The sequence below is a fragment of the Ornithorhynchus anatinus genome, chromosome 3, assembly GCF_004115215.2.
Source record: "Ornithorhynchus anatinus isolate Pmale09 chromosome 3, mOrnAna1.pri.v4, whole genome shotgun sequence".
NCBI lineage: Eukaryota > Metazoa > Chordata > Mammalia > Monotremata > Ornithorhynchidae > Ornithorhynchus > Ornithorhynchus anatinus.
This window is the reverse complement of record NC_041730.1, coordinates 141,919,038-141,937,435: the sequence shown is the minus strand read 5'-3', so window position 1 is coordinate 141,937,435 and position 18,398 is coordinate 141,919,038. Positions and strand designations below refer to the sequence as shown.

Genomic DNA, 18,398 nt, shown 5'->3' with positions numbered 1-18,398 from the left:
GGTGAGACACAGAGCTTCACAGGAAGTCCCAGGCCTTCAGCAGGAGGACTGGCAGAGGAGGGAGTCAATCAATCAAACAATTGTATCTATTGAGCACTTACAATACAGCCTAATGGATAGAGCGCAGGCCTGGGAGTCAGAAAGACCTGGGTTCTAATCCCAGCTTGGCCACTTGTTTGCTGTGTGATCTTGGGAAAGACATTTCAATCCTCTGTGACTCAGGTACCTCATCTGTAAAATGGGAATTAAGACTGTAAGCCCCATGTGGGACAAGGACTGTGACCAACCCGATTTGCTTATATACACCCTAGTGCTTAGTGTGATGCTTGGCACTTAGTAAGTATAAACAAGTACCATTATTATTATTTTTACCGTGTGCCGAGCACTGGACTAAAAGGTTGGGAGAGTATAATACAACTGAGTTGGTAGATATGTTCCCTAACCTCAGGGAGTTTATGGTCTAGAGGGGGAGAGAAACATGAAAATAAATTACAGATAGGGACTTAAGTGCAGGGAACTGAGGGTGGGGTGAATATCAGAGTGCTTAAAGCATACAAATCCAAGTGTATAGTCAACACAGAAAGGAGAGGGAACAGGGAAAATGAGGGCTTAGTTGGGGAAGGTCTCTTGGAAGAGAAGTGATTTTAATAAGGCTTTGAATGTGGGGAGAGTGACTGTCTGTCAGATATGAAGGGGGAGGGAATTTCAGGCCAGGGGCAGGACGTGGGTAAGAGGTCAGCATCAAGCTAGATGAGATCGAGGTACAGTGAATAGGTTAATTTTAGAAGAGCCAAGTGAGTATGCTGGGAAATAGTAGGGAAACAGGAAGGTAAAATAGGAGGGGACAAGGTGACTGAGTGCTTTAAAGCTGGTGGCAAGGAGTTTTTGTGTTTGATGAGGATGTGGATGGACAACCACTGGAGGTTCTTGAAGAGTGGGGAAACATGGCCTGAATATTTTTTAGAAAAATGATCAGGGAAACAGAGTAAAGTCTGGACTGGAGTGGGGAGAGACGAGAGGTAGAGAGGTCAGTGAGGGGGTTGATGCAGTAGAGGATAACTAGTTGGATTAACTTTGAAGCAGTTTGGAAGGAAGAGGAAGGGGTGGCTTTTAGAGATTTTGTGATGGTTGAACTGATAGGATTTGGTGACATTAAATAAGTGGGTTGCATGAGAGAGATGAGTCAAGAATAACGCCAAGGTTACAGGCTTGTGGGACATGGAAGATGGTGATGCTGTCTACAGTGATGGGAAAGTCAGTGGGAGGACAGCGTTTGGGTGGAATGATGAGGAGTTCTGTTTTGAACATGGTAAGTTTGAGGTGGTGGGACATCCAAAAAGATATATCTTGAAGTCTGAAGGAAATATGACAGTGCAGAGAAAGAGAGAGGTCAGGGCTAGAGATGTAGATTTGCAAATCATCCACGCAGTGATGGGAGTTGAAGTCATGGAACGAATGAGTCCTCCAAGGGAGTGGGTGTATATGGAGACTAACTCTCTACATAATGATAATAATAATAATAATAATGGTATTTGTTAAGCACTTATCTATGTGCCAGGCACTGTACTAAGTCTACAAGACCTCTTGCTCACTTCCTGCCTCAGGCCCAGAACACCCTCCTTCTTCATACCCTGCAGATACTCTTACCTTACCATACTCTTACCACCCTCAAAGCCTTACTAAAAGCACATCTTCTCCAAGAGGCCTTCCTCGACTTTGCTCTCATTTCCTCTTCTCCTACTCCCTTCTGCATCATTCTTGCACTTGAATTTGCACCCTTTATTCAACCCACCCTCAGCCCCGCAGCACTTGTGTACATATCAGTAATTTATTTATTTATATTGATGTATGTCTCCCTGTCTAGCCTATAAACTCACTGTGGGCAGGGAACATGTCTACAACTCTGCATCACTGTACTCTCCCAAGAGCTTAGTCCAGCGCTCTGCACAAAGTAACCACTCAGTAAGTACGACTGATTGATGGATTGAATGTAGACTACTCGCTCAAGGAGTTTGGAGAGGAATGGTAGGAGAAGAGTGGTAACTGGAAGGAGCCAGGGGGTCAAGGGAGGGTGAATGAGGGAGAGCAGCGGTGCCAGCAGCATTCTGGCAGCCCAGAGCCCCTCTGAAGCATCAGCAGCATCAGTCTGGCATCTGGATTTCTGGGCCTGATTCTCATCTGCGAGAGGGCAGGTGTGGAGAAGTGGAGGGTGGGAGCTGCAGCCTACATTCCACAGCTTCAGGGCTGAGTGTTGGGTGTGTTAGGCAGAAAGCCATGTTGGGAGCCCAGGGAGGGGAGAAGCTGTGTAGGCTAATGACTAGAGCACACACCTGGGAGTCAGAAGGACCTGGGTCCGAATCCTGCCTCTGCCACTTCTCTATGTTCGTTCATTCAATGGTATTTATTGAGTGCTTACTATGTGCAGAGCACTGTACTAAGCACTTGGAATATACAATTTGGCAACAGATAGAGACAATCACTGCCCAATGACAGGCTTACAGTCTAATCGGGGGAGAGGGACAAAAACAAGACAACATAATCATGATAAATAGAATCAAGGGGATGTACACCTCATTAACAAAATAAATAGGGTAATAAAAATATATACAATTGAGCACAGTGCTGAGGGGAGGGAAAGGGAGAGGGGGAGGAGCTCTATGTGACCTTGGGCAAATCACTTCACTTCTGTATGCCTCAGTGATCCCCATGTGGGGCATGGACTGTGTCCAGCCTGATAAGCTTGTATCTACCCCAGTGTTTAATACAGTGCCTGGGACATAGCAAATGCTTTACAAGTACCATAAACAAAAAAAGAGGGGAGGAGAGCGAAGGTTTGGATCAGGTGGAGACGGTCAATGGTGGGGGGAGGGTCATGGGGCTGCCACCAGGTACATGTGGAGGCCAGTGGGGATCAGCAGAAGCTGACCATGAGTGTCCATTGTGGGGCAAACCCATCCTGTATTCTGCTGTCCAGATTATCTTTCTACTAAAACGTTCAGGGCGTCAACCCCCTCTCCTAAAAAATCTCCAGTGGTTGCCAATCAACCTCTGTATCAAACAAAAATCTTCACTATTGGCTTCAAAGGTCTCCATCACCTTGCCCCTTATTACCTCACCTCCCTTCTCTCCTCCTACATCCCAGCCCGCACACTCCGTTCCTCTGCTGCTAACCTTCTCACTGTACCTCAATCTCACCTGTCCCGCCACCAACTCCTGGCCCATGTCCTACCTCTGGCCTGGAATGCCTTCTCTCCTCATATCCACCAATCACTCTTCCCCCCTTCAAAGCTCTACTGAAGGCATACCTCCTCCAAGAGGCCTTCCAAAACTAAGCCACCTTTTCCACAGCTCCCCCTCCTTCCACATCATCTCGACTCACTCCCTTTGCTCTTCCCTCCCCTCGCTCCACAGCACTTAGGCATATGTATATATCTATAATTCTATTTATTTATATTGATGCCTGTTTACTTGTTTTGATGTCTGTCACCCCTTAGACTGTAAGCCTGTTGTGGGCACAGATTGTCTCTCTTTGTTGCTGCATTGTATTTTCAAAGCACTTAGTATAGTGCTCTGCACAGTAAGCACTCAATTAATACAACTGAATGAATTGTAATGAATTGAAAAGAAGGAAGATAAACGGGCAACAGTTTGGTCCCGAAACAGAGGCGGTGGCTCTGAGGCCAGCATTTGGTGCCAATCGAAGTGCCAAAGAAAGGTGCAGGGGAGGGGGGCTTGGCACTCAAATGGCACGAGGGGTACGAGCACATACTTCTTCCCAGGCTGAGGATCACATGGGCCCCCATCCCAACTCCAGCACAGTCTCCACCTGCACCCCGACTCCGGGTGTCAACGTGGCCCAGACTCTACCTGTACACCAATTCAGAGTACCGATGAGGCTCCACACCCCAACTCCAGGCACAGACACCACCCGTTCCTGGACTCCAGATACCAACACTCCAGATACCAACACGGCTCCAGTAGGAGATTGTCGAGGAATGTGAGTTTAGCGTCTATCAATCAAAGCCTTTTCATTGTCTCGATAATACACATTGTCTTGAAATAAATCAGTGTGCTGTATTTGGACAGCAATCATGAATTCATTTTTAATGATGTTAAACATTAATGAACCTACAGAATAATGATTGTGGCTCAAACATACCTTAATGCAAACAGACAATTATAACTTCCAAACCGGCACAAGGCATTTGGCAACTCACAATACCTCCAACACCACGTTACAAGGAATGGTCGATTTCCCTTCAGTTTAACAGTAGAAGCTGGAGATTCATTGTTTTATTCAGTTCTGCTCAACCAGTAATTCACAATGCTATAAACAAGAACTATGCCTTAAATGAGAAAAGAAGAATCTGTTTTAACATGTTTGAAAAGCGTGATTGGAACATCTCAACAGTATCAGTACAGATATGTGGGCATTCTTGGCATATAAAAGGAGTTATAATTAACCGATACTAGAGCCGATACAGTACAATTTAATAATGCTTCTTTAAGAAGCAGAAGTTCAATACATGTTCTCCACATGCATAGGTGTGCGTAAGAAAAACTCTCGTTAGAACTGCAGGACGTGTTGTAGCAAAATATTTACTTACAGGTATGTAAGTTTCATGGCAAGAAGTGAATGTCAAAGAGATATTCAGAGTGTTGACTCTCTGCCAACATCAGTACAGAAATGGGTCCACTTAAAAAAATGCACATGTACAAATAAATATACACAGTGACTGGCTGTGTTCCCACCATTCCCCTATCAAGTCTTTCCTCAGCCAGCTCTCCAAAGCCAATTGCGGTGAGTGGAGCTGCTCGGGACATCCATATATTGCCAGGGTCTTCGGGATTAGTGTCCCTGATTCATCTCCTCCAGGTGGTTTTCCCTGATTGCTAACATACACTATCTATCTTCCAACTCCCACATCGGCACTTCCACTCCACCTAAGCCCTTGGGTCCTTGCACCCCTACCGTGACACCTACAAACAGATCTTTATCTCTGAACTCTCTTATTTCCTCTAATCTGTAACCTGTTTTAGTGTCCATCTCCCTCCCCGCCCACTGCTAGATTATCAGCTCCCTGAAGGCAGGGATACCAAGTCCCCCAAGCACACAGAACAGAACAGTACCCACAGGAGGTGCTCAAAAAATGCTACCGACTGACCAGTTCTGTCGGCCCTGAGCCAGTCTGTGTCAGACAGTCCAGCTAATGAGATCCCGGGCCCATCAGCTGATGGTCATGGGCAGGACTGGATCCTGTTTACCTTTTCTGGGGATGGGGATCACTCCTGGGGAGAGACCCCACTCTCTCCCTGCCCTCCCCTCCCTCACCCCCCACACTCTGGGTTTCCAGGTCCTGGTTAGGGAGGACCGTTACTTCAATGGAAAGACTTTGTTTTCCAAAACCTTCCAGTGACTACTCCCTCCAAGTAGCACTCCATGGTCCAAATGCGGGCATGTCAGAACAGGGTTTCTGGTTTCCATCCTTGCTTCTTGCCTCTTCTGCTGCCTCTGGCCTCCCAGGCTCTGAACCAGGCACAGGCCTGCTACCGTCCATCCGAACCCAGCTGGTGGGGCCGGGCTCCTTGCCTCTGACCTGGGAGCAGATGGACGCAGTCTGGGAGCAGCACTGGGGCTGGACGATGCTGGGAAGAGCCTGGGGCCAGAAACCACCTGGCAGCTGAAGCCAGCCATCCCAGGCAGAGCCGGTTCCTTAACTCATGCCCAGATCAGCTCAGCTGTGAGGCACAGCTCCTCCCAAAACACCTACCACCACTGCTGCTCAACCTACCCTGCAGAAACACTTCTTCTCATCCCACGCTGTGATGGATGAGGGCTTCAAACAGAGGGGCCCACCTGCCCACCCCCCCACCCACTCACCTGTGACCCTCAGCTCTCCACATCCTGCCCCTTTGAGGCATTCGACTAGCTCCTCCAGGCAAAAATCCCAGCGGCTACCTGGGAAATCAGAACAGGGCCTGTCCAGAACGTAGGTGGAAGAAGGTGCTGGAGGCAGCTTTCCCAAGGGCAGTCCTTCAGTTAAACTGTCTAAGGACTGGAAGGACACATATTTTGTCTAAAGAACGAAGAAATGGGGGGTACTGCCGATTTGAAATGGGTGAACGAAAACTGGGCTTGGACAGAAAGAGGTTACAGAAGAAAGGAAGTTGTGAGCCTGGTGCCTGGGGCCTGGCGGCCAGGGGCTGGCGGTTCTGCTCGGACTCATCTCGCAGTGAGTTGGGAGGTCCAGCGAGTAGAACTGTGTGGCACAGAGAACCGTTACCGGGCTTTCCCTCCCTCCTTCCCTTTGCCAACATGGGAGGAGGCACGGGACAGTGACTGGGTGAGTGGGGGGCAGGGGAGAGCTGTGGGGAGGGGTCAGATGATCACCACCGGACATTCAACTCGTAGAGACGCTGAGGGCTTCATCCCGCAGAATGCAGACAGCCAAGGAGATAGGAAGCACATTCCTCGCAACGGGAAAATGGAACTCAGAAATGGAAGCATCTTCACGTGGGGCCACGGCGGCTGCCCCCTGCCCTCCCGACTGCCTCACGGTGACATTTTCCATAAGAAAGCAGCACTGCCCAGGACCTGGGCCAGCTTGGCGTTGAAAGGCTGGTAGAAGGCGAGGAGGATCTCCCTCGTCACCGGCCACATGGGTCCCAGGCTGCGGTCCTCCGGCCGTCGCGTGTTGGAAGCAGGACTCCGGGTGACCAGGGCTTCCTGCTTCTGGTCCAGGGGTCCTGGGAGGCAGAGATCAATGGCTTCAGTTCATTTCCCCCTCCACTTCCCGGCTTCAAGATTTCACTCAATTCGGTCACCTGGCAAGACCAGAGGCTACTGAATGTCTATGGCAAATGAGTACTCTTTGTCTAGTGATTAGTGTCTAGTTGTCCTTCGTAGTCACAGAAGATGACCCGGACAGTAAAATTCACACATGTTGGGGGGGTGGGCAGAAAAGGCCAAAGTGGGATTGCATTCGATCACTGGCATTTATTGAGTGCTTACTGTGTGCAGAGTCCTGTACTAAGTGCTCTATTTATCTGTGGACTCTATCCACAACAAACTTACAATCTACAGGGGGAGATACATTAAAATAAATGTCAGAGTGGGGAAATAGTATGGTGTAAAGATATGGACATAAGAGCCGTGGGGTTGGGATGAGTACCAAACTGAAGAAGGAGCCAAGTATACAGTCACTGTGGAGGATCAGGCAGATAGGGGAAATAAAAGGGCTTCAACAGTGAAGGCCTCTTAGAGGAGAAGGGATTTTAGGAGGATTTTGAAGATGGGGAGAGCGGAGGTCTGTTGGATATGAAGGGGGAGGGAGGTTCCAAGCCTGAGGGAGGAAATTCTAGGCAGGAGGGAGGTCACGCTGTTATCTTTTAAGAGATTGCATGAAACTGCAGAGATACAGCAGCCCTGGCTCTGGCTCCCCACCCCCACCCCACAGAGTCTGGGCTCTGGTGGCGAGTGGAGCTTGGACACAGACCCTCTATGAGCACCTTCCTTCCCTCCGACTCCCCAGCACTCGGCCCGGAGTGACGGAGGCCCTGGACCTAAGCAGGAGCTTGATTGCCCTTGCCATGGGACCGATGGTCCCGTCCACGATCCATCCATCCATCAATCAATAATAATAATAATGGTATCTGTTAAGCACTTACTATGTGCCAAACAGTGTTCTAAGCACTGGGGTAGATACAAGGTTATCAGGTTGTCCCACGTGGGGCTGACAGTCTTAATCCCCATTTTACAGATGAGGTAACTGAGGCACAGAGAAGTTAAAGTGACTTGCCCAAAGTCACACAGCTGACAAGTGGAGGAGTTGGGATTAGAACCCATGACCCCTGACTCCCTGAATCAGACTGAATCAAACAATGGTATTTATTGAGTGCTTACTCTGTGCAGAACACCCCTCCACGCTCAGGCCCGCCACCTTGGGGAGGGGACCCCTCGCCTCCACCCAGCACCCGAGTCCCGGACCCCAACCACGTGGTAGCAGTGAACTTAGGATGGCAGGTCCTGACGTGCCCTACCACGAGCCCCAGGCTCTGACGGCAGCGACCACTGACTGGCTCCGCGAACGGATCACTTACCGGGCAAACGATGACAGGCCACAAAACCTGTGCACCGGCGGGACCCTTGCAGGGAGATGTGGAGTGGGCCACAGGAGGGGTTATATTCCTCGGCAGAGAGACAAAAGCCCAGGTCTGCAGATGACATGTGCTCAGCATACGGACCTGCGGTCCTGTGGGCTGTGGCTCTGCGCACATATGTTGAGCCCTTCTGATAGGGAGTGGGAATGAAGGCACGAGACCAAAAATGAGCTGTTGTCCCAGGCCTCCCTAAATTGCACCTTTCTGGGATTGGTAGCAACTCTCACACTACTTCCTGCTCTTCCCTTGTCCTCCTGCCTGTTCCTACAATGTAGAAATAATTTCTGCCGGCCCGTTTCCTCCATTAGATCATGAGCACCGGCACTTTCTATGTGCCAAGCGCTATACTAAACACTGGGAAAAATACAAGTTGATCAGGTCCCATATGGGGCTTACAGTCTAAATAGGAAGAACAGATATTGAATCCCCATATAAAAGATGAGATAACTGAGGCACAGAGAAGTTAAGTGACTCGCTCAAATTCTCACAGCAGGTATGTGGCAGAATCAGGATTATAATCCAATTCCTCTGGCTCTGTGCTCTTTCCACTAGACCACTCTGCTTCAAGCATTTTCTCATTTCAAGCATTCTTGCTGGTGGTCCACATATCACCCAAAGTGCCGCCCGGCACTCGGCCATCTCTGCCTCTGGGCTTCCCGTAGAAGCAGCATGGTGTAGTGGATACAGCCCGGGCCTGGGAGTCAGATGGTCACGGGTTCTAATCCCGGCTCCACCACTTGTCTGCTGCGTGAGCTTGGGCAAGACATTTCACTTCTCTGTGCCTCAGTTACCTCATCTGTAAAATGGGCATTGAGACTATAGGCCAGGGAGTGAGTCCATTTGCTTGTATCCAGTGCTTAGGACAGTGCCTAGCACATAGTAAGCATTAACAAATACCATTATTATTATTTTTATTATTACTATTCCCAGTGGTGTACATCTGGGCCCCAGACCAGGTGGCCCCCGATTTCATTGTATCTACCCCAATCTTTAGTATAGTGCCTGGCACACAGTAAGCACTTATAAATACCACAGTTATTATTATTATGATTGCCTAAAATCAACCAGAAGCTGGTGGGAGAGCAGCACCCTCCCCTCCACCTCACCACAGCCCAGAACTCATACCTAAATTCAGAAACTGGAAGACCTTGTGCATGGTTTGCCTGACGTTGGCCGCGTGGTCCTCCAGGCGCAAAACCAGGATCTGCTCTTTCTCGTAGATAGCCAGCCAGTCCAGGAGATAAACAGCATACAGCCCCACCTGCAGCCTCACCTGACAGCCAAGAGAAAAAACGATGTGACTCTCTCTCCTCCTTCCACTCTGGAAAAAACTTTTCATAGACAGTACGAAATCCGTGTCCGGAGACACTGGCCCATAATCAATGATGTGGATTTGGAAATCCATTTGTAGGAAGAATAATAAGAAATAATAATAATAGTATTTATTATTAAGTGCAAGGCGCTGTACCAAGAACTGGGGTGCATACAAATAAATCAGGTTGGACAAAGTCCCGTCCCACATGGGGCTCACAGTCTTAATCCCCATTTTACAGATGAGGTAACTGAGGCATAGAGAAGTGAAGTGACTTGCCCAAGATCACACAGCAGACAAATGGTGGAGCAGGGATTAGAACCTGTGACTTTCTGACTCCCAGGCCATTGCTCTATGCACTACACAGTTATGCATCATGTTTATACTTTGCAAACTACCTGAGCCCAGGGATCAGTTCTTTTAACTGCATTGCATTGTACGCTCCCAAGGTCTTAGTTGAGTGCTCTGCACATCATGAGTGCTCAATAAATAATGTTGATTGACTGAGTACTAACTATGGGTAAAGTCTGGACCAGATTAGCCAAGACCTGGACCTAAATGCTTTCACACGAGCTATTTGGGAAAATACTTCCAAGCACACAGAGTGCTTTCAGTTTCTGTAGTTCTTTCATTTCACTTTCCAGGTCACACTCTCTGTGCATAAGGGATGGGGTGGGGTAGGGTGGGGAGGCGGCAATTAGAGGAGAAGCTGAATGTTGCTCCTGATCCCTTAGAATCTACCCCACATGGACACTGAGACCTGATGCTCTACCCACCTTCAAAACCCTTCTACAATCACGCCTTCTCCAAGAGGCCTTCCTGACTAAACCCCCACTTTTCACATTCTCCCTTCCTCTGTCTCTCAATCAATCAATCAAGCATTTCTTTAGTGCATAACATGGGTAGAGCACTGTACTACCAATTGGAAGAGTACAATATAACAGAATTGGTAGACATATTCCCTGACCTCAAGGACTTGATGTTTAGCCTGGTTGATTCCATGTCAACTCTGCATTTGGGCATGTAATAATAATAATAATGTTGGTATTTGTTCAGTGCTTACTATGTGCAGAGCACTGTTCTAAGCGCTGGGGGAGATAGAGGGTCATCAGGTTGTCCCACGTGAGGCTCACAGTCTTAATCCCCATTTTACAGATGAGGGAACTGAGGGACAGAGAAGTGAAGTGACTTGCCCACAGTCACACAGCTGCCAAGCAGCAGAGCCGGGATTCAAACCCATGACCTCTGGTTCCCAAGCCCAGGCTCTTTCCACTGAACCATGCTGCTTCCCTGTGTACCCCTTAAGCAGTTATTCAAGACTGAGCTACATGTCCAAGGCTGAGCTCCTTATCTTCCCTCCCAACCCTCTCCTCTCCCTGACTTCCCCGTCACTGTGGACGGCGCAACCATCCTTCCAGTCTCACTTGCCCGCAACCTTGGTGTCATCCTTGACTCTGCTCTCCATTCACCCAACACATCCAATCTGTCACCAAAACCTGCCGGTCTCACCTTCACAATATCGCCAAGATCCGCCCTTTCCTCTCCATTCAAACTGTCACCTTGCTGGTACAAGCTCTCATAATATCCCCACTGGATTATTGCATCAGCCTTTATGAGCTCCCATCCTCCTGTCTCTCCCCACTCCAGTCTATTCTTCATTCTCCTGCCCGGGTTATCTTTCTACAGAAACGCTCTGGGCATGCCACTCCCCTCCTCAAAAACCTCCAGTGGTTGCCTATCGACCTTCGCATGAAACAAAAACTCCTCACTCTTGGCTTCAAAGCTCTCCATCCCCTTGCCCCCTCCTACCTCACCTCCCTTCTCTCCTTCTATAGCCCACCCAGTACACTGTACACAGTACATTTGTGATCTAAAGAGAAATGAGGAACCACTGACCTTAGAGTTTATATCTTTTTATAAGAATAAAAGTCCCCAGATACACACACACACACACACACACACACACACACACACACACACACACACTGTCCCTGACAAATAGCTGGCCATCATCTGAATTCTGTTGACACCAAATAAGGATTGATGTGGGAATATGAGCTGGGGTCACTGCGGGAGGATCTGGTGGGAGCCAAGGACTTGTCTCCTTGGTTTGAATCTCAATTTTAAGTATGGCCCTCAAAGTCTGCAGCATGGGACCAAATCTGAGAATAGGAAAAGAAGGGCCATTTAGCAGGGCCATTAGACCCATCAATCAAGCAGAGGTATCTATTGAGCATTTACTACTTGCAGAACACTGTGCTGAGCACTTGGAAGAGTACAGTACAACAGAATTAGGAGACATGTTCCCTGCCCATAATGACCTTACAGTCTAGAGGGGGAGGCAGACATTAATATGAATAAGTAATTTATAATATATAATTTAAAGATATGTTCATCGGTGCTGTGGGGCTGGGTTGGAGCAAATATCAAATGTTCAAAGGTCACAGATCCAAGAGGATGACTCATGTCAGTAAGGCAGAAGCTTCTGGGAGATGGGACAGGGGGCTGGTCCCGGAGGGGTCTCCGGTCACTAGGCTTTCCCCCGACTCAGCAATCCAGAGGCCCAGCTGGCAGAGTTGCCATGAAACTTGGCTTTATGACATGCCAATTCCAAGGGACATTCGAGTCCCACCTCATGGCCACAAAGAGGATGCAGCCCGGGACAGGGAGTCGGAAGACTTGGGTTCTATTTCTGGCCCCAGCAGCAGCGTTTCCAGTGAATTCAATCAATCCATTAATCAGTGCTATTTAGTGAGTGCCAGTTGGGTAGACAGTACTTAACTAAACACTTGGGACACTACGGTACAGCAGAATAGGTAGACATGACCTACAAGACAAGTTGGGGAGATAGACATTAAAATAAATTAGAGATGGTTATGTACTTAAGTGCCATGTGGGGTAAGGTGGAAATCAAAATGCTAAAGGATTACAGACCTAAGTGCATAGGCGATACATAGGGAGGGCAAAGAGGGGACATGAGGACTTAGTTAGAGAAGCCCCCTTGGAGGTGATGTGATTCGAGTAGGGCTTTGAAGATAGAGGAAGTGGCCATCTGCTAAATATAAATGGGGAGGGAATTCTAAGCCGTGAGACTAAGGATTCTAGACAAAAAGGTCCTTTTTTTTTAAAAAAAAATATTTTAATTAAAAAAAAAATTTTAATGTTATTTTTTAAGCACTTTCTATGTGCCAAGGACTATAATAAGCACTGGGGTAGATACAAACTAATCAGGTTGGACACAGTCCCTGTCCCACAATGGGCTCACAGTTTTTGTCCCCATTTTACAGATGAGGTAATTGAGGCACAGAGAAGTGAAGTGACTTGCCATGGTTCACACAGCAGACAAGCGGTGGAGCCAGGATTACAATGCAGACCCTTTCGACTCCCAGACCTGTACTCTATCCACTAGGCCACACTGCTTCCTTCTGGGCAGGAAACATGTCTACTGACTCATTTGTATTGTACCCTTCCAAGCGCTTAGGACTGTGCTCTGCATCCAGTAAGTGCTCAAGAAATGACAGATTGATCGACTCTTAGGGGTGAATCAGTGACGTTCCCTGGTCTTACTGCCAACCCACCTGCGCTCAGAACATCCACTCTCAGTCATCTGCACTCAGCTACAGAAAAACCAGACTGGTACTCTCTTGCAGTGGCACTCTTGCCTTGTAACCGCCAACAATCCACGGGGGACAAAGACGCAAAACGCTTGGCTGACCCAGACACCAAAACTGTGTTCTCTCTAATGTCTCAGAGGGAACCCGTAGGCAGCACTGCATACTCAACACGTCCCTGGTTTGTATGCAGAACTCGACACCATGCTTCTCCCTGATCTTGCTGACTAAATGTGCTGTTGCTTAAAAGCGGCAAAGGAAGCTGGGAATACATACCGGCATCGCGTTGTTAAGTGTGTTGTTGTAGACGCAGGCTCTCAACGCATATTCCAACAAGCAATTTCCAAACAGCTGCAGGGATTCAGCCACTTTTTCATGAAAGTCCTCTGCAGATTTATTGGAGCTTGCAAAGTAGAGATAGTCTGAATACAATCTGCAAATGAAAAGCAAAGATGTCTCACTGAGTGGAATGCAAAGTGGCCGCTTTCCGGTAAAAGTGAAAGTCAGCGCCTAACCATCAACTGGTTGGAGGCAGGAAGATTGCCACTTTAATAATGATGGTATTTGTAAAGCTCTATGTGTATTAAGCACTGTTCTAAGTGCTGGGATGGATACAAGCCAATCAGGTTGGACACAGTCCCTGTCCCACATGAGGCTCATGATCTTGATCCCCATTTCACAGATGAGGGAACTGAGGCCCATAAGTTTTATTGCCATTGTTCTTGTCTGTCTGTCTCCCCCGATTAGACTGTAAGCCCGTCAAATGGCAGGGACTGTCTCTATCTGTTGCCAACTTGTTCATTCCAAGCACTTAGTATAGTGCTCTGCACATAGTAAGCGCTCAATAAATACTATTGAATGAATAAGTTAAATGACTTGCCCAAGGTCCCACAGCAGAGAGCTGAGGGACTACCCTGCTTATCTCCCTCGCTCCCTGCTCCCTCCCCATCACTGAGTCCCGAGTCCCCAGTCTAAGGTGGCTTCTGGGGATGCACTTTCCCTGATGGACCAGCTTGAGCTCCCAGAATGTGGTCATTTATGAAACCACAGTCTTCTGGAGTCTTTGTTTTCCTATGATAGAGACATGGGGTTCCCGACAAATCCCACGGTACCGAGAACTCAGTCCATCGGTGGTACTTATCGACTGCGGGCTTACTGTGTGAAGAGTACTATACTAAGCACATGAGAGAGGGCAATATAACAGAATTGATAATCACAGTCCTTGCCCACAGGGAGCTTACAGACTATCAATCAGTGATATTTATTGAGGGCTTGCTATGTGCAGAACGCTCTACTAAGCACTTGGGAGAGTACAATATAACGATCGAAAGACTCACTCCCTGCCCAAAATGAGCCTCCACACTAGAGGGAAAGACAGACAATAATAGAAATAAATTATTTTAAATACATATAAGATATGCATGTAAGTGCTGTGGGATTGTGGGTGGGGCAAATACCACATGCCCAAAGGTCACAGATCCCAGTGCAGAAGGGAGAACTAGCCAGGGAAGCAGCATGGCTTAGTGGAAAGAGCATGGACTTGGGAGTCAGAGGTCATGGGTTCTAATCCCAGTTTTGCCATTTTTCAGGTGTGTGACTTTGGGTAAGTCACTTAACTTCTCTGTGCCTCACTTACTTCATCTGTAAAATTGGGATTACGACTGTGAGCCCCAAGTGAGACAACCTGATTGATTACCTTGTATCTACCCCAGCTCTTTGAACAGTGCTCGCCATATAGTAAGCCCTTCACAAATACCATCATTATTATTATTATTATCATAAAAGAGGGCTTAATCGGGTAAGAGGACTGAATCGGAGAGGAGGGAAGCCAAGAGGAGACAGACATTAATATAAATAAATTACGGATATGGATGTAAGTGAAAACTCTATGGATAAATCCATAAAGTTGCTGTGGATCGGAAATGACTCTATGGTATTTGATGATGATGATGATGGATGTAAGTGCTGTGTGCAGAGAGGGGTTGAACATAATAATGGTACTTGTTAAGTGCTTACTATGTGCCAAGCACTGTTCTAAGCACTGGGGTAGAGTCAAGTTAATCAGGATGTACACAGTCCCTGTGCCATATGGGGCTCACACTCTTATCCCCATCTTTTACAGATAACTGAGGCCCAGAGAAACAAAGTGACTTGCCTACGGTCACCACAGCACACATGGGCAGAATATGAAGGCGTTAAATATCCGAGTGCAAAGGTGATGCAGAAGGGAGTAGGGGAAATGAGGGCTTAATCGGGGCTTCAACGGGGATGGTCTCTAGTCCTGCAATACTCAGTTCTAGAGCCCCTTCTATTCTCCATCCACACTCAGTCAACTGGAAAACTCATTCACTCCCATGGCTTCAACCAAATCTACATGCCCAATCCTGTCCTCTCACCTTCTCTGCTCCCTCACATTTTCTCCTACCTTCAGGACATCTCAACCTGGATGTCACACCAAACTAAATATGTTCAGGAGCAGCATGGCCTAGTGGAACGAGCACAGGCTTGGGAGTCAGAAGGCCATGGGTTCTAATCCCAGCTCTGCTAACTGCTTGCAGTGTGACCTTGGGCAAGTCACTTAACTTCTCTGTACCTCAGTTCCTCAACTATAAAATGGGGATACCTCTTCTCCTTCCTAGACTGTGAGCCCCAGGTGGAACAGGGTCTGTGTCTGACCTAATTAACTTGTACCTACCCCAATGCTTAGCACACTGACACGTAGTATGTGCTTAACAAATCCATAAAAAAAGTCAGAAGGACCTTGGTTCTAATCCTGTTTCCTCCACTTGTCTGCCAGGTGACCTTAAACAAGTCACTTAGCTTCTCCATGACCTCAACTGTACAATGGGAATTAATACCGTGAGCCCCATGTGGGACATGGACTGTGTCCAACCAGATTAGCTTGTATCTACCCCGGCACTTAGTACAGTGCCTGGCATATAGCAAGTACTTAACAAATACCATAAAAAAGTGACTTGCCCAAGGTCTCACAGCTGGTAAGTGGTAGAGCCGGGACTGATTAGTCAGTCAGTCAATCGGATTTATTGACCGCTCACCGTGTGCAGAGCATTGTATTACGCATTTCAAAGAGTATAATATAACAGATACATTCCCCGCCCACAACATGTTTACATCTAGAGGATTAGGGGTAATCCTGGATTAGAACCCAGGTCCTCTGACTCCCAGGCATGGACTTTTTCCACTAGGCCACACTGCTTTCCTGGGTTAAATTCAGTGGAGAAGGAAGTTTTGAGCAGCGATTTGGGCTTCAAGAGGTAATAGGCTGGGCATGGAGACCAAATGGAGAATCAATCAATCAAGCAAATCGATCAATCATACTTACTGAGCCCTTACTGTGGGCTGAGCACTATAATGTTGGTATTTGTTAAGCGCTTACTATGTGCAGAGCACTGTTCTAAGCGCTGGGGTAGACACAGGGGAATCAGGTTGTCCCACGTGGGGCTCACAGTCTTCATCCTCATTTTACAGATGAGGTAACTGAGGCACAGAGAAGTTAAGTGACTTGCCCACAGTCACACAGCTGACAGGTGGCAGAGCTGGGATTCGAACTCATGAGCTCTGATTCCAAAGCCCAGGCTCTTTCCACTGAGCCACGCTGCTTCCCTGCTTCTGCCAAGCACTATATGAAGTGCTTGGCAGAGTACAATATAATAAAGTTGGTAGACATGTTCTCTGCCCACAAGGAGCTTATAGTCTTGAGGATATGATGATTTCAGAAAATTGGAGTGGGTCAAACAGTTGGAGATATCTGTGGGGAGGGAGTGTTTGGGAGAGAAGGCAGGTGAGGAGGTTGAAGTTGGATGGAGGGATTTTGAAGGTGGGGAGGGTAGAGACCGTACAGTGCCCAGAGATGGTGAGATCACGCATATGTCCAAGTTGGTGAGTGGAAGAGGTGAGTGGTGAGCCCACAACAAGCTGCCTTATTAGTGACCATCTGATCCCGTGAACACAAACAAGGAAGAGACTCGCAAAGGCACTGATGGGCTCTACCTGGGATAGGTGATTGCTGGCCTGAGGGGACGGAGCATGGATAGAGATGTGGCCTTCTCTCCCTGTTCCACCTGGTAATAGGCCTGGACCAATCAATGACTGTCAAGTAGAGCCCCAGCTGCGATGCCTAAGGCAGATAAAAGGTGCTCACTTTGAATTGCACTAGAGGCACACATGGAGGCAGACATGGCAGAAACACCACAGAGAACTAGCAGAAGCAGCAGGAGAGCAGCACTCAAAAAAAGCAGCAGAAAGCAGAAGCACTTGGAAGCAGAAAGAAGAAGCATTGGCAGAACGGGCTTCTTTGACCACAGGCTGGTATGGGTACCTTGGTAGAGTGGAGTGAGTGTGTGTAGGTGTCACTCTCACACGCTGGTAAAACTAAGAACTTTCCACAGTAACCTTGGTGATCAGAGGTGTGGTGTGACTGTACTACATGTCACCGAGGCTCCCCCGAACCAGGAAGGTCCTGGTTGGGGTAAGTAAGTGAGTAAGTAAGTAAGTAAATGGTGGTATTTGTTAAGCACTTACTATGTGCAAAGCACTGTGGGATACAAGGTTATCAGGTTGTCCCATGAGGGGCTCACAGTTTTAATCCCCATTTTACAGATTAGGTAACTGAGGCACCGAGAAGTTAAGTGACTTGCCCACATTCACACAGCTGACAAGTGCAGAGCTGGGATTCGATCCCGGGTACAATCCGGGGCCTCGCGACAGTGAGGTGGAGCAAGAGGTCAGTGGAGTAGAGAAGTGAGAGGAAGCAGACAGCTGAAGGGTTATCAGGGACACCCACGTGTGCACTAAAGACCCCAAGGATCAAGGTAAGAATGTACGTAGAAAGAGAAAAGAAATGTGAGAAATGGATCAAAATGGTTAAAGTTGGAGGTGGGGCCTGGGAGTCGGTAGATGACCATGACTAGTAATTGGAGCGGGGGGAGGAGGCAGATGATATGGGCTTCAAAGGAAGGGAAAGAGACAGATGGGGAGGTGGAATGGTGCAAAAGCAGCATTGGGGAGTGAGAATGAAGTCTTGGGGAGTGGGAAAAGACGAGGCCCCTTCCAGAGAGAGAGGCAGGGGACAGATGATGGTGTCATCTGTCATGGGTTCTAACCCCAGCTCTGCCATGTATCGGCTATGTGACCTTGGGCAAGTCACTTCACTTCTCTATCCCTCGGTGACCTTATCTGTAAATTGGGAATTGAGACTAAGAGCCCCACGTAGGGCAGGGACTATGTCTAACCCGATTTGCTTGTAACCACCCCAGCACTTAGTAGAGTGTTTGGCAAATAGTAAGAGCTTAAAT

The 18,398-nt window shown here is 48.0% G+C and overlaps 1 protein-coding gene across 1 annotated transcript in view; it reads right to left on the bottom strand.

The window, feature by feature from the left end:
• Positions 1–4,060: 4,060 nt before the first annotated feature.
• The window catches only part of CHST15 (carbohydrate sulfotransferase 15), a 31,514-nt gene continuing 17,176 nt past the window's right edge, over positions 4,061–18,398 (bottom strand). Inside the window, exons 5-7 of the mRNA XM_029060471.2 lie at positions 13,360–13,516; positions 9,286–9,433; positions 4,061–6,747 (exon numbers count right to left, since the gene is read on the bottom strand). Coding sequence (XP_028916304.1) covers positions 6,554–6,747; positions 9,286–9,433; positions 13,360–13,516 — 499 coding nt within the window. The 3' untranslated portion in view covers positions 4,061–6,553. The remainder of the gene's footprint in view (positions 6,748–9,285; positions 9,434–13,359; positions 13,517–18,398) is intronic.